General features: G+C 46.1%; 1 protein-coding gene across 1 annotated transcript in view; it reads right to left on the bottom strand.

Annotated features, from left to right (window-relative positions):
* Positions 1-2,049: 2,049 nt before the first annotated feature.
* PSMD1 (proteasome 26S subunit, non-ATPase 1) overlaps positions 2,050-12,928 on the bottom strand; it is a 99,071-nt gene continuing 88,192 nt past the window's right edge. Inside the window, exons 23-25 of the mRNA XM_056819955.1 lie at positions 5,411-5,557; positions 4,643-4,798; positions 2,050-2,273 (exon numbers count right to left, since the gene is read on the bottom strand). Coding sequence (XP_056675933.1) covers positions 4,652-4,798; positions 5,411-5,557 — 294 coding nt within the window. The 3' untranslated portion in view covers positions 2,050-2,273; positions 4,643-4,651. The remainder of the gene's footprint in view (positions 2,274-4,642; positions 4,799-5,410; positions 5,558-12,928) is intronic.

The following is a 12,928-nucleotide window of genomic DNA, read 5'->3' on the forward strand; positions in this document are numbered from 1 at the left end:
CCACCAATCTGACCCATTTCTCCATTACATCCCATGTCCAGGAGAGGCGATGATGTTCAGTGCCAGAAGCAGCGACTAGGTTCTGGGGTTCCGGAGACAAAAAGGAGCACCCCGTTCCCCCGAGGGACAGATGCCGATGCAAGGGAAGCGATGACATCATCGAGGAGGGTTGGTTCCAACTCGGCCATCTACCGATGGCCAAGAAATCTGTTCTGCTCCATTTCTGATTTCTGGTCCCCCCTCAAGTTTCCCCCAGATTTCGTCATTCCGTGGAAGTCTTCCCAAGGGGGCTATTCTTCCCAGGAGACGAAGGCAGGGTGGCTGAAGAGGCGAACCTCAGCCAACCACTGATCTTCCCTGGACGTGAGGCTGGGCTTGTTCTCCGCCCGCGGACGGTGGGAAGGAGGGTTAATCGATGCTGAAAGGACTGGCAGGGGAGCGACTCCTCTGAGGACACCAAGGACAAAGGACCCCGGCACACGTTGTGCAGAAGCCAAGCGGACACCCTTCTGGAAGGGGACGGCCAAGTAAACGGCGATGACGTGAAGAGGACGGGGTATCGCCGGGCCGTGAGAAACAACGACAGTGCACTCGGGTGGCTCAGTGGATGGAGAACCAGGTCGGAGAACCTGGCCTCCGACACTTCCCAGCCGGGCGACCCTGGGCAAGTCACTGACGCCCAACTGCCCGGCCCCGGCCGCTCTCCTGCCCTGGAACCGCAGGCAGTATCGATGCTAAAACAGCAGACAAGGAGTTAAACAAAACGAACCCAAAGAATCCAGGGAAGGTTCCTATGAAGTGATGCGAAGCCACGTCCGCAGAACCAGGAAACGGCACCCACAGGGACTCCGACACGGAAACGGGGAGAAGCTGCAATGGACCGACGGAGTGTGACCCCGGAGAGCCGCCATCGAGCGATCTGCAGCGCCAATGGCTCCCCTCCCTTCCTTTCACAACGCTTGGTGGCAAGGGCTGGATCCTGGAAGGGCGATCTGAGGAAATGGAAAGGCGCTCGCAGGTCCAGAGCGCTTTACACGTAAACCTCATGGCGGGCCCCCATTTCACAGATGAGGAAGTCACACATCGCCATTACACAGATGCTGTGTGTGGGGCAGGATTCGAATGCGCTTTCTTGCCCCCAGCTCCCACCATCCCTCGGGGCTACCCTATGGCTCCTTTCCCATCCTGAAAAGTGAAAGCCAGACTCCTGAGGGTGGGGGAGGCTAGAGGCACTACTGGGGGCTCAGTTGGGCAGGGGGACACAAGGAGGCTCTCCGCAGACAAGGCAGCGCGCATGGATCTACTTCTAACAGCCCGAGCCTTGTGCTTTCTGCGCGCTTTGGCTCCCGGACAGGCCCTCGGCAGTAACACTGTCTGAAGGGTCTGAACAGGAAGGACGCGGCTAATGAGCGGCTTAGGAAATGAGATCAACTCTTACAAAGACCACCGGACTGAGGAAATGAGGCTTGAGAAGGACGAGGTCACAACGCAATTAGCTAATCAGCGGAGCCAAGCCTGGTCTCCTCTGGGGCCAACAGGGATCTGTCCCCCGAAGGATGGCGCACAAACGGCGCTCTCAGTAGCCGGCCGAAGGCGAGGAAGCTTGCGGGCCACGTGCAAGTGAGGAGACACCAAATCCCCAGCTGCCCTCACGGGTCCGGTGCACTCAGGAGTAAAGAAAGGCTTTCTGTCACCGCGCTAAATCCACGTGCCTGAGGTCGCCCAGTCTCGGCCTCCGTTCCCGTTAACGCCCCTCCATGGCTTTTCTTTGGGGGCCGCTGGGGAGGCATCCTCGGTGGCTACCACAGAGCCTGGCACCGAAGGGCCCAAAACTTCAGGGTCGCGATTCGGAGGCCCAGCGACCGGCCTGACCCACCACAGTTTCAGCGTGCAGAGCTTCTGCACCCCCCCCCATCCTGCTCCCCCTCCTGAAACAGAATGAAGGTACAGACCTGCGAATCTCCACCTGAACTGGGGGAAACGGCACGAGGAGAACCATCCAGCCTGCACAACCGAACGTCAAAGCAAGGCAAACGGGGCAGAACCTGCTAGAGATTTTAATATATTTATTTGAAAACCACGTTTTGTTTGTGTAAGTGTATACTAAACAGCCCTCCGTCTTTTCTTCAACGAAGACTCAGAGACCAGCTTCCCAAGGTCCGCGCAGAGGCAACCATGCATGCAGTGAATGGCACGTCTCAGTAGGAACTTCCTCGTGTACGTTATTTCCAATATCAGAGTCGGCAATCTTCTGGAAACGGGTGAATGAGATTCTGGAGGGAGAAAGAGAGAGGGGGAGAGAGGGAGAGACAGAGAGAGAGGGAAGAGAGAGAGAGAGGGAGAGTGAGGGAGAGGGAGAGAGACAGAGAGAGAGAGAGGGAGAGAGAGAGACAGAGAGGAAGGAGGGAGGGAGAGAGAGAGACAGAGAGAGAGAGAGGGAGAGAGAGAGACAGAGAGAGAGAGAGGGAGGGAGAGAGAGAGAGAGAGAGAGAGAGAGAGAGAGAGAGAGAGAGAGAGAGAGAGAGAGAGAGAGGGAGAGAGAGAGAGAGAGAGAGGGGAGAGAGACAGAGAGAGAGAGAGAGAGAGAGAGAGAGAGAGAGAGAGAGAGAGAGAGAGAGAGAGAGGGAGAGAGACAGAGAGAGAGAGAGAGAGAGAGAGAGAGAGAGAGAGAGAGAGAGAGACAGAGAGAGAGAGAAAGGGAGAGAGAGAGAGAGAGAGAGAGAGAGAGAGAGAGAGGGAGAGAGAGAGACAGAGAGAGAGAGAAAGGGAGAGAGAGAGAGGGAGGGAGAGAGAGAGAGAGAGAGAGAGAGAGAGAGAGAGAGAGAGAGAGAGAGAGAAAGAGAGGGAGAGAGAGAGAGAGAGAGAGAGAGAGAGAGAGAGAGGGAGAGAGAGAGAGAGAGAGAGAGAGAGAGAGAGAGTTGGTTCTTCTTTACCAAAGAGCTGTTTGCGCAGCTGTGGAGGGCTAAAGCTGTCCCTCAAGACCCACCAGATTTCATGGTGGAATTTTCCAAGAAGATTTGAAAACCACAACAGCAAACCTCATCCCTGTGATTTCTTCTGGTGTGGGATGAACTTTCCTTCCATCCCACCAAAAGTAAGCAACTTTGTTCAACTGCTTTTTAAAAAACCCCTCACCTCCCCTTGTAGCTTCAATACTGTGTATTGGTTGCAAAGCAGAAGAGCGGTGAGGGCTGGGCAATGGGGGTGAAGTGACTTGCCCAGGGTCACACAGCCAGATTTGAACCCAGACTCTTAATCCCCCGAGCCACCCACTTGCCCCTAACTTTGTTTAGCAGGTAACAGAGGACCTCTAAGCCAATTTACAGTCTGGGCTTAATGAAGGGCTTAAGAGTTGGACTACTGAAATGGTGGGAGTCGCTCCCCTCTTGGAGCCGCGTCGGTCTGTACGAAGAGGCTTTGGCCGAGCACTCTCTGCTGCGTCCTGGGGAAAGACAGCTCAGGAAACAGCAGGAGTTTCCAGAAGAAATTTGAGCATGACGTGGTGCCCATCTCTTCCTCCCTCTCCCAAGGGCCCCGTCTGGCTGCCAGATTCAGGGACTCAACAGGAACGTTTGGCCTTACGTGGAATTTATCACCACCGACACTGGCAAAAAGGTGCCGGCGTTCCTGCACGTGGAACAATCACTGGGCGAGCTCTGCAGCTGCCTTTGGGAAATGGCGAGACTTCTTTTTTCTTCCTAAAATAGTCCCTAATCTTGACTGGCGACACTGAAAAGCCCAACCCAACCCGAACCTTCCAAGGAACCTCCTTTCCTGAGGGCAGTCGTCTGGGGCAGGAACAAACCAACCTATAACAAATAGGTACAAACTTCCAAATGGAAATCCAGGGCTGGCCTCAACTGTGGAAAAACACAAGCCGAGGAACAAAGGTAGGCCTGGTTTCCCCCACCTCCTTTAGGTCATCTAGAGCAGGAAGCAAAAGCCTTGGACAGAGGAACCTTCTGGCAAAGAGGCTGCCAAGGAGACGGGACACCCAAGGCAACTGCAAACTGCGTTCCAGACCACGCTCGGTGTGAAGCTCTGCTTGGCCCCTGTCTGCTGGGAGCCTTTGAGATTCCTTCCAGGCCAAAGATTCGATGGATCTTCAAAGCTTCCCATTGAGGAGGCAGCTGGGTAGCTCAGTGGAGGGAGAGCCAGGCCCTGAGCTAGGAGGTCCTGCGTTCAAATCTGGCCTCAGACACTTCCCAGCTGGGTGACCCTGGGCAAGTCACTTGACCCCCACTGCCTAGCCCTTACCACTCTTCTGCCTTGGAACTGATACACAGTATGGATTCTAAGACAAAAGCCCCCATCGAGGGCCACCCAAAAGAAGACTCGGCACAGTAACTGCCATAGTAGTTGCTCCCCGAGTTCCCTGAGCGAGATGACCCCCATCTCCTCCCTCCATAGGACCAAGCACAGAGGAAGGGCTGGGCTGTGGTGTGGGGGAGACGCCCGAGGGCGCAGGGTCCAACCTTGTCGGCCTCCCTCTCAGGGCTGGTGGAATGAAGGAGGTGGGAGGCGAGGAAGGAAGAGCAAAGGAGAGAGGAGGGAGAGGGGCAGAGAGGCGGAGAGAGAAACCGAGAAAGAGAACCATGGACAAGTGCCTGAGAAGAGGGAAGGGGGGTGGAGGCCCACCCACCTCTGGGCCTCAGTCATCGATGTACTCAAAGGGCTCCGGGGGCTCCGGCTCCTGCTCCTCCTCCTCGATCTTGGGGCCGTGAGCAGCCACAGGTTCCACCAACTCTTCCAGATCCTCACTGGTGTCCTTCATGATGATGATGCCCCCAATGGAGAGCTGCAAGGCAAACGGGAGGGGAGGGCCAGTGAGGGGGCACCCTTGGGCTTGGGCGCTTCTTAGTGGCTGCCCTCATTGTTGCCAAGTCTCTGCTTCCCCGTCTGCAGAGTGGGTGCGGAGACGTCCCCAGGGAGTGCCTCAGACAGCAAGCGGCCCTGGAGGTGTGACGGGAGGGAGAGGGTCCCCGCTAATAAAGGGTGTGTGTGTGTGTGTGTGTGTGTGTGTGTGCGCGCACGTGCGCATGTGTGTGTGTGTGTGTGTGTGTGTCAGTTCCACACCCAGACTTCGGCAGGGCTGCTCGGGACACAAGACAAGGATCACCTTCAGCCCAGGTCCCCGCCGTGCTGCCTCCCCTCGTCCCCAGAACCATTTCTCCTGGGAAGCTGGCCTGGGAAAGGCCAGGAAAGCCTTTTCACAGCTTCAGCCTCCTGGTCCTCCCCTCGGAAACACGAGCAGTCCCACGGCCACTCTCTCCCGATGGCATCCCTTTAGTCCCCTGGACAGTCAGAGGTGATTTCTCTCGGGGAAGGCTGTGGCTTCCAGGCTCCCCACCCAGCAGTTTGGCTGTCACCACCTTGTGGGGGCCAACAGGGGAGGCTTTGGGTAACTTACAGGTTTAAAAGGCTGGTATCGACAGGTCTCAGTCATGGAGAGGACCTTCAGCTGGGCAGGCATAACTCGGGCTGGATTATCCAACAGCTGGAAGCTCGGCTCCGGCTCCTTTTTCTTTTCTTTCTCATCCTTCTTCTCTGTTTCATCCTGGAAAACAGAAACAGCAACGATTCCTAAGCATGGAATGCTATCGAGCCCAGTCTTCCCACAAACAAGCCTGCCTATGTCCCCCCCAGGCCCAGGGGAGGCACAAAGCTTGCCAGACACGGCTCCCATCCCGGGAAGACAGGTGAACTGTGGAAATGAAGCAGAAGCACACGATAAAGAATCACGCAAGGGTTGCCCAGGAATGGAGTAAGCTGTGGGTATCGGGTTCATGGTAGACGAGGTCACCGCACACGAGGTTGATAGGGGAAGGCTACACTGCGGAGAGCCTCGAATGATACACAGGACCGGAGCAAAGCGCAGAGGCAGGCTTTCCGGGTGAGGCATGAACCAAAGGCATCAAGGCCCCCATTGGAGTCGGCAGAACCATTAGGCCGGAGGAGAGGGTTCAAAGGGAGAAAGCAATATGAAATGAAGTGGCAAAGGTGGGCTGGCATCAGACTGCAGAGGGCCCAGTGCACCAGTTATGGTCTTTTCTTCCTTGCTTCCTTCCTTTCTTTTTTTTACTTACGGAGAGTTAAAAACATTTTTTTAGTTCCAAATTTCCTTCTTCCTACTCCCTTCCCCATCAAATGAGAAGACTAGAAAAACAAAACCTACTACAAATATGAACAGTCATGCAAAACAAATGTTCATATTAGCCATATTTTTAAAAAAAGAACAAGAAAAATGCTTCCATCTATATTTTGGGTCCATCAGATCTCTCTAGAGGTGAAGACTGTGTTTTGGAATTGAGGTGGGTTATTGTGTTAATCAGCATTACCAAATCTTTCACAACGGATTATCTTTACCATATTGTTGTTAGTGTATGGATTGTTCTTCTGGTTCTGCTCACTTTATTTGTATCAGTTCATATAAGGCATCTCAGGGTCCTCTGCCACCACCCCATTCATATATCATAACTTATTCAGCCATTACCCAACTGAGGAGCAACCCTTCATTTCCCAGTTCTTGGCTATCACAAAAAGAGCCACCATAAATATTTTTGTACCTATGGAACCTTTTCTTTTTTCTTTGGTCTACTTGGAGTATAGATGTAGCAGTGGTATTGCTGGGTCAAAGGGTATTTAAAAAGAAATTATAAATAATATAAATTTATATTTATAATCTATAATTACATGAAAAATAAAAATATGACATACAACATTGATATAATATATAAAATATAAATTATACACATAAATAAAATAAAAATAAATTAATTAATTAAAGCATTTTAATAAACTTTTGGGATAGTTCCAAATTGCTTTCCAGAATAGCTGGACTTATTCATAGCTCCACCAACAGTATATTAGCATACTCATTTCCTTAAATTCTTTCTAGCATCTGTCATGTTCCTTACCCCTCATCTTAGACAATGTGATGGGTATAAGGTGGTATTGCAGTTATTTTAATTAATTTTTGGTGATTTAGACCAATTTGTCATATGGCTACTGATATCTTGGACTCCTACTTCTGAAAACTCTTTTCTTATCCTTTAACCATTTACTAATTGGGGAATGACTCTTATTCTTGCACATTTTATTCACTTCCCTATATAGTTTACAAAAGAGATTTTTATCAAAGTAATTTGCTGCAAAAAAAGGTCCCAAGTTTCCTGTTTTTATTAGAACATTAGTTGTACTGATTTTGTCTGGCAAAAATATTTTTAGTTTTATGTAATAAAACTTATTTATTTTACCTCCTGTGAACTTTTCTATCTCGTTTGGTCATAAACTTTTACCCTATACATAGATCTGACATGTGATTTCTTGCATGCATTGCTAATTTATGATATCACCCGTTTCTATCTAAACCATGTACCCATTTTGAGGAGCTATATGGTGTGAGATGCTGGTCTATGCCTAGTTTCTGCCAAACTACTTTCTAGTTTTCTTAAGAGTTTTTGTCAGAGTGAATTCTTGCCTGAAGAACTGAGACCTTTGGGCTTGTCAGACACTGGGTTGTTATGCTCATTTCCTTCTGTATAGTAGGTACCTAATTCTACTTTAGCACTTTGCTCTTTGTTTTTAGCTAGATAGAACCTATCATTTAAAGAAAAACTCCATTTATTTCTGTGCTTTGTAGAATGAAAAAAATAAAGAATTTTTTGCATCTATTGAAATAATCATGCAATTTTTATTATTGGTATGGTCAATTATGTTTATAGTTTTCCTCATGGTGAACCAGTCCACCATCCCTGGTATAAATCCAATCTGATCACAGCATATGATTCCTGGGATATATTATTATAATTTCACTGGTAGCTTATTTAAAATTTTTTCATCAATAATCTTCAGGGAAATTAGTCCATAGATTTATTCTGCTGTTTTGGTTCTCCCTGGCTTAGGTTTCAAGTTCATATTTGTGTCACAGCAAGTATCTGGTAGGACTCTTCTACCTATTCCCCCCCACCCCCACCCCAATAGTTTATGCACTATTGGAAATGTTCTTTAAATGTCTGGTAGAATTAGCTTATAAATCCATCTGATCTTTTTCTTTAAAAACCCCCTTATTTCTGACTTCTTAAATTTCTTTTTCTGAGACAGTTACTATAGCAATAGATTTTATTTTCCCTTTAATGGTTGTGAATTCATGTTTTTCACTTTTGATAACTACTTTCTTTTTTCAAAATCAAAATAACCAATGGTTTCTCTATTTAACTCGATTTTTAAATAGCTCCTAGTTTTATCAGTTCAGTGCTTTTAAAAAAGATTTCATAACCTCCAGGAAATGATGCAGAGCAAGAGGAGCAGAACCAGGAGAACATGGTACACAGAGACTAATACACTGTGGTATAATCGAAGGTAATGGACTTCTCCATTAGTGGCGGTGTAATGTCCCTGAACAACTTTCAGGGATCCAGGAGAAAAAAACACCATTCATAAGCAAATGATAAACTATGGGAGTGGAAACACCGAGGAAAAGCAACTGCCTGAATACAGAGGTTGAGGGGACATGACAGAGGAGAGACTCTAAATGAACACTCTAATGCAAATATTATCAACATAGCAATGGGTTCAAATCAAGAAAACATCTAATGCCCAGTGGACTTACGCGTCGGCTATGGGGGTGGGGTGGGGGGGAGGAAAAGAAAATGATCTATGTCTTTAACGAATAATGCTTGGAAATGATCAAATAAAATATATTTAAAAAAAAGATTTCAATTTTATAATCTCTCCTTTGATTTTCAAGATTTCAATAGTGTTTAATTGGGGATTTTCCATTTGTTTTCTTCCTACCTTTTTTCACATGCCCAATTTATTCATCTGCCCTTTCTCTCTTTAATTGATGTAAGCCTTTAGAGACAAAATTCCCCCCCCCCCCCCAAGTAACATTTTGACTGCATGCCAGAAATTTTGGTTATATTGGCTCTTTGTGGTCATTATTTTTTAATGAATTCATTGTTTAATATAATTTGTTCTTTGACCTACTCAATTCTTTAGGGTTAGGTTATTTAGTTTTTAATGAATTTTTAGTCTAAGCTTCAAAAGCCCTTTATTGAATATACTTTTTATTTCACCGTGATCAGAAAAAGAGGCATCAAATATTTCTTCTGCATTTGCTTGTGAGGTTTTTATGCTCGAACACAGAGTCCATTTTTGTAAAGACATCATGTACAGAAATGGGTATGGTTTCTTCTATTCCCACTCAATTTCTTCAGAGGTCTACCATAACTAACTTCTAAAATTCTATCTCCTCATTCTCTTTCTTATTTTATGGTCAGATTTGTGTATCGGAAGAGAGTAAACTGAGGTCCTCCATAATGTAGTTTTACTGTCTACTTCTTCCTGTAACTCAAGCAACTTTTCCCTTAAGGATCTGGCTGCAATTCTGTTTGGTACATATATGTGCAGTTGTTGTTCAGTTGTTTTCAGTAATGTTCAACTCTTCATGATCCCATTTGAGGTTTTCTCGGCAAAGAGAAGGGAGGGCTTGCAAATTCTTTCTCCAGCTCATTTTCCAGAGGAAGAAACTGAGGCAAATAACTTGCCCAGGGTCACACAGCTAGTGTCTGTGACCAAATTTGACCTCACAAAGAGGAGTTTTCCAGATTTCGGGCCCTACACTCACTCCACTGCACCATCTAGCTGTTCTACGTTCATTCGGCATGTGGTCAATATTGATATGAGCAGAAATGTAGTTTCTGTCTTTTAATTAGACCTTTTTTGGGTTCTTGTTTTATCTGAGATCATGAGGGCTAACTCTGCATGTTTTTGCATCAGCTGAAGCACCATAGATTCTGCTCAAGCCCCTTCTTTGAACTCTTTGGTTTCAGGTGTGTTTCTTATAGCATATTGCTAGATTCTGGTCCCTAAACCATTCTGCTCTTTCTATTTTATGGGTGATTTCATCCTATTTCCAATCAGAGTTTGCGATTACAAAGTGTTTCCTATAGCTTATTTTCTTCTGTTCAGCCTCCTCTCCTTTTGTTCTGTCCCTCCTCTTAATCGAGCCCCACAACTTTTTCTTAACTTCTTTCTCTCGTATGTCCCTGTTGGGTAAGATGCATTTCTAGGGCCAACTGTGTACATGTGTGCTCTCCCTCCTTGAACCAGTTCAGATGAAAGGGAGGTTCCACTGCACAAACTCTTCCTTGTGTGCCCCACTTACGTGAGGCTTCCCTCCTCTCTCAGTGCATTCTTTTTTCCCTCCTTTCCATTCTTTTGTGGAGATTATTCCAACATAACGGGCCTTCTGTCTAATTAGACTCCCTTTAAAAGCCATGGCGATTAGGTTCTGAGGGGTTAGATGTGGGTCTTCTCTTCAAATACGAATGTACACACTTTAACTTTGTTTAGTCCCTTATGATTTTTCTCACGTTGGCCTTTTTATGCTTTTCTTTAGTCCTGAGTTTTAATGTCAAAATTTTCATTCTGCTCTAGTCTTTTCATCAGGAATGCAGGAAAATGCTGGAAAGCTTTCTATTTTTTCTATTTCTATTTTTCTATTTCTATTTAATTTCATTAAAATTGATTTCTGCTTGAACAAGGAGTTCTGGATTTTCACTAATTTTCTTGGGACTTTTCATTTTGGGGGTTTGCTCAGGTGACTGGTAGTCTTTGGCCTTTTAATTTGCCTTCTGATTCTAAGATATCTGGATGTTTTCTTAAAATATGTTGGTTAATACAATGATTTTTAAAATTTAAAGTTTCCCCCTAATCACACATAAAAACAATTTTTGACATTCATTTTTGAAGTCCAAATTTTCTTCCTCCCTCTATTGCTCCCTCAATGAGAAGCAAGCACTTTGCTAAAAGTTCTATACTTGTGCAGTCATGAAAACATATTTCCGTATTAGTCACGTTGTCAAAGGACAGACCAGAAAAACCCAAACCAAAACAACCAAAAAACAAAAACAAACCCAACAAGCAAATAAGAAAAATAAAGTTTTAAAAAATATGCTTCAATCTGCATTCAGTCTCCACTACTTCTTTCTCTAGAGGTGGATAAACATTTTTTAATGTTAAATTCTTCAGAACTGTCTTAGTTCAATGATTCTTAACCTTTCTTTCTGATTTTTCAGGCCACTGGTTTTTTCAATGAGATATTTTATATTTTCTTCTACTTTTTCAGTCTTTTACTATTTCTTGATATCTTTTTTTTTAAGTTTTATTTTTTTTAAAAACAATATTTTATTTGGTCATTTCAAAACATTATTCATTGGAGACAAAGATCATTTTCTTTCTCCCTCCCCCCCATAGCCGATGCATGATTCCACTGGGTTTCACATGTGTTCTTGATTCGCACCCATTTCCATGTTGTTGGTATTTCTTGATATCTTATGGAGCCATCAAGCTTCCATTTGGAGTTATTTTCTTCAGTAAGATCTTTGGCCTCTTTTATAAAGCTATTATTTCTTTTTCCACAATTTTTTTGCATAGCTCTGATTTCTTTTTCTAACTTTTTTGCCTAATACTTTGATTTGATTTTTAAGATAATTTTTTTGCTCTTTTAAAAAAGTTTTTCTTTAATTCTAGGAATTCTTGTTGAGCTTATGTCCAATCTCCTATTTTCCTTTGAGGCTTTGCTTGTGGCCGTTTTCTTTTTCTGAGTTTGGGTCTTGAGTTTCCCTAACACCACAGTAGCTGTCTGATTAGATTCCACTCCCAACCCTACCTTTTTTGGAGATGTTTTTTCCACCTACTTCTTGACCCTGGACTTTATGTTAGTGTTATGCTCGGCTCACTTCTTTGGGGAGGGGAATGTCCTTTGATATCCTTCTGATGCTTTCACTCAGACTGGAACCTGAAAGTTTCCAAGGTGGTATGATTCAGGGAGAAGTCTGTTTACTGCCCTCCTGGCCTGAGTTCTGTAAGTTCCTGATCCAGGTTTGGTGTTGGCTTGGGTGTGGTTGAATCTTCATCGATGACTGTTAGCCCCCTGGAAAGTTCTGCAGATTCAGGGAATCTCAACAGATTGACTCCTCTTTGGCATTGGTTTCCTGAGCTGGTTTCTCCACTGTTGCCTTATGTGCAGGTTGAAAGGTCAGACCTGAGTCCTCCCTTGCCTGCTCTTGGGCTGAAAATGAAGTTTCCAGAATTTTTTCCTTACTCTGTACTCAGAGGGCCTCACTTGCTCACGATGGCTCTCCCTGACCTAGAAGTGTGACCCAGAACTGGCTAACACCTGACAGTTGCCAGATGGCACTTCTTCCTGCTCCCCTGGGCTCTCTTTCTGCCTCAGGGCCTCCAGCCCTTGGATTCAGTTTAGTCTCCTTATTGTCACTAGGCATTAGAATGCTTCATCATCAATCAGTGCTCTGCTTCTGGCCGGTCTCCACGTTAGAGTCCACAAAGTTCTTGTACTATTTTCCCAAGTTGCCCTGGACTGGGAAAATGACTTGCTGTGGCTTTTTCTTGGCCTTCCTGATGAGCACTTGATCTGGAGCGTTTTCTAGGTTGTGGTGGAGGAGGCATATTGGGCAAAGACGCCAACTCTCACTTGGCCACCAGAATTAAGTTCTTAACCTACCAGTGTGGAAGGGAGTTGAGCTTACTGGAGTTATCTGGGATCGTGGCTATAACCTCACTCAAGAAGCCATACGGCCTTCGGGAAATATTTACTGCCTAAGATACAAGACTACCAGGGGATCAGGTTGCCAGGTAGCTAGGCAAAACAGCACACCAGGCAACACTACAGGATCCAGTTAATTCTTGTTCTTGTTGCTAATCAGGAAAAATGAGAGAATGTGCGTTGTGTACAACTGGCCCATCAGTGCTCACAGCTGGACGGAGTGCAGAGAGCAGCCTTTGACTGAAACAGCGGAGCGACTGTGAGATAAACTGCCGGAGCCAGTGTCGGGCAGGGCATATCTCCAGAGAACCCAGAAAGGGGTGCTCCCTGGGCTCAAGGGAAGCGCTCAGCTAAGCA

Source organism: Monodelphis domestica, chromosome 2, assembly GCF_027887165.1.
Source record: "Monodelphis domestica isolate mMonDom1 chromosome 2, mMonDom1.pri, whole genome shotgun sequence".
Lineage (NCBI taxonomy): Eukaryota > Metazoa > Chordata > Mammalia > Didelphimorphia > Didelphidae > Monodelphis > Monodelphis domestica.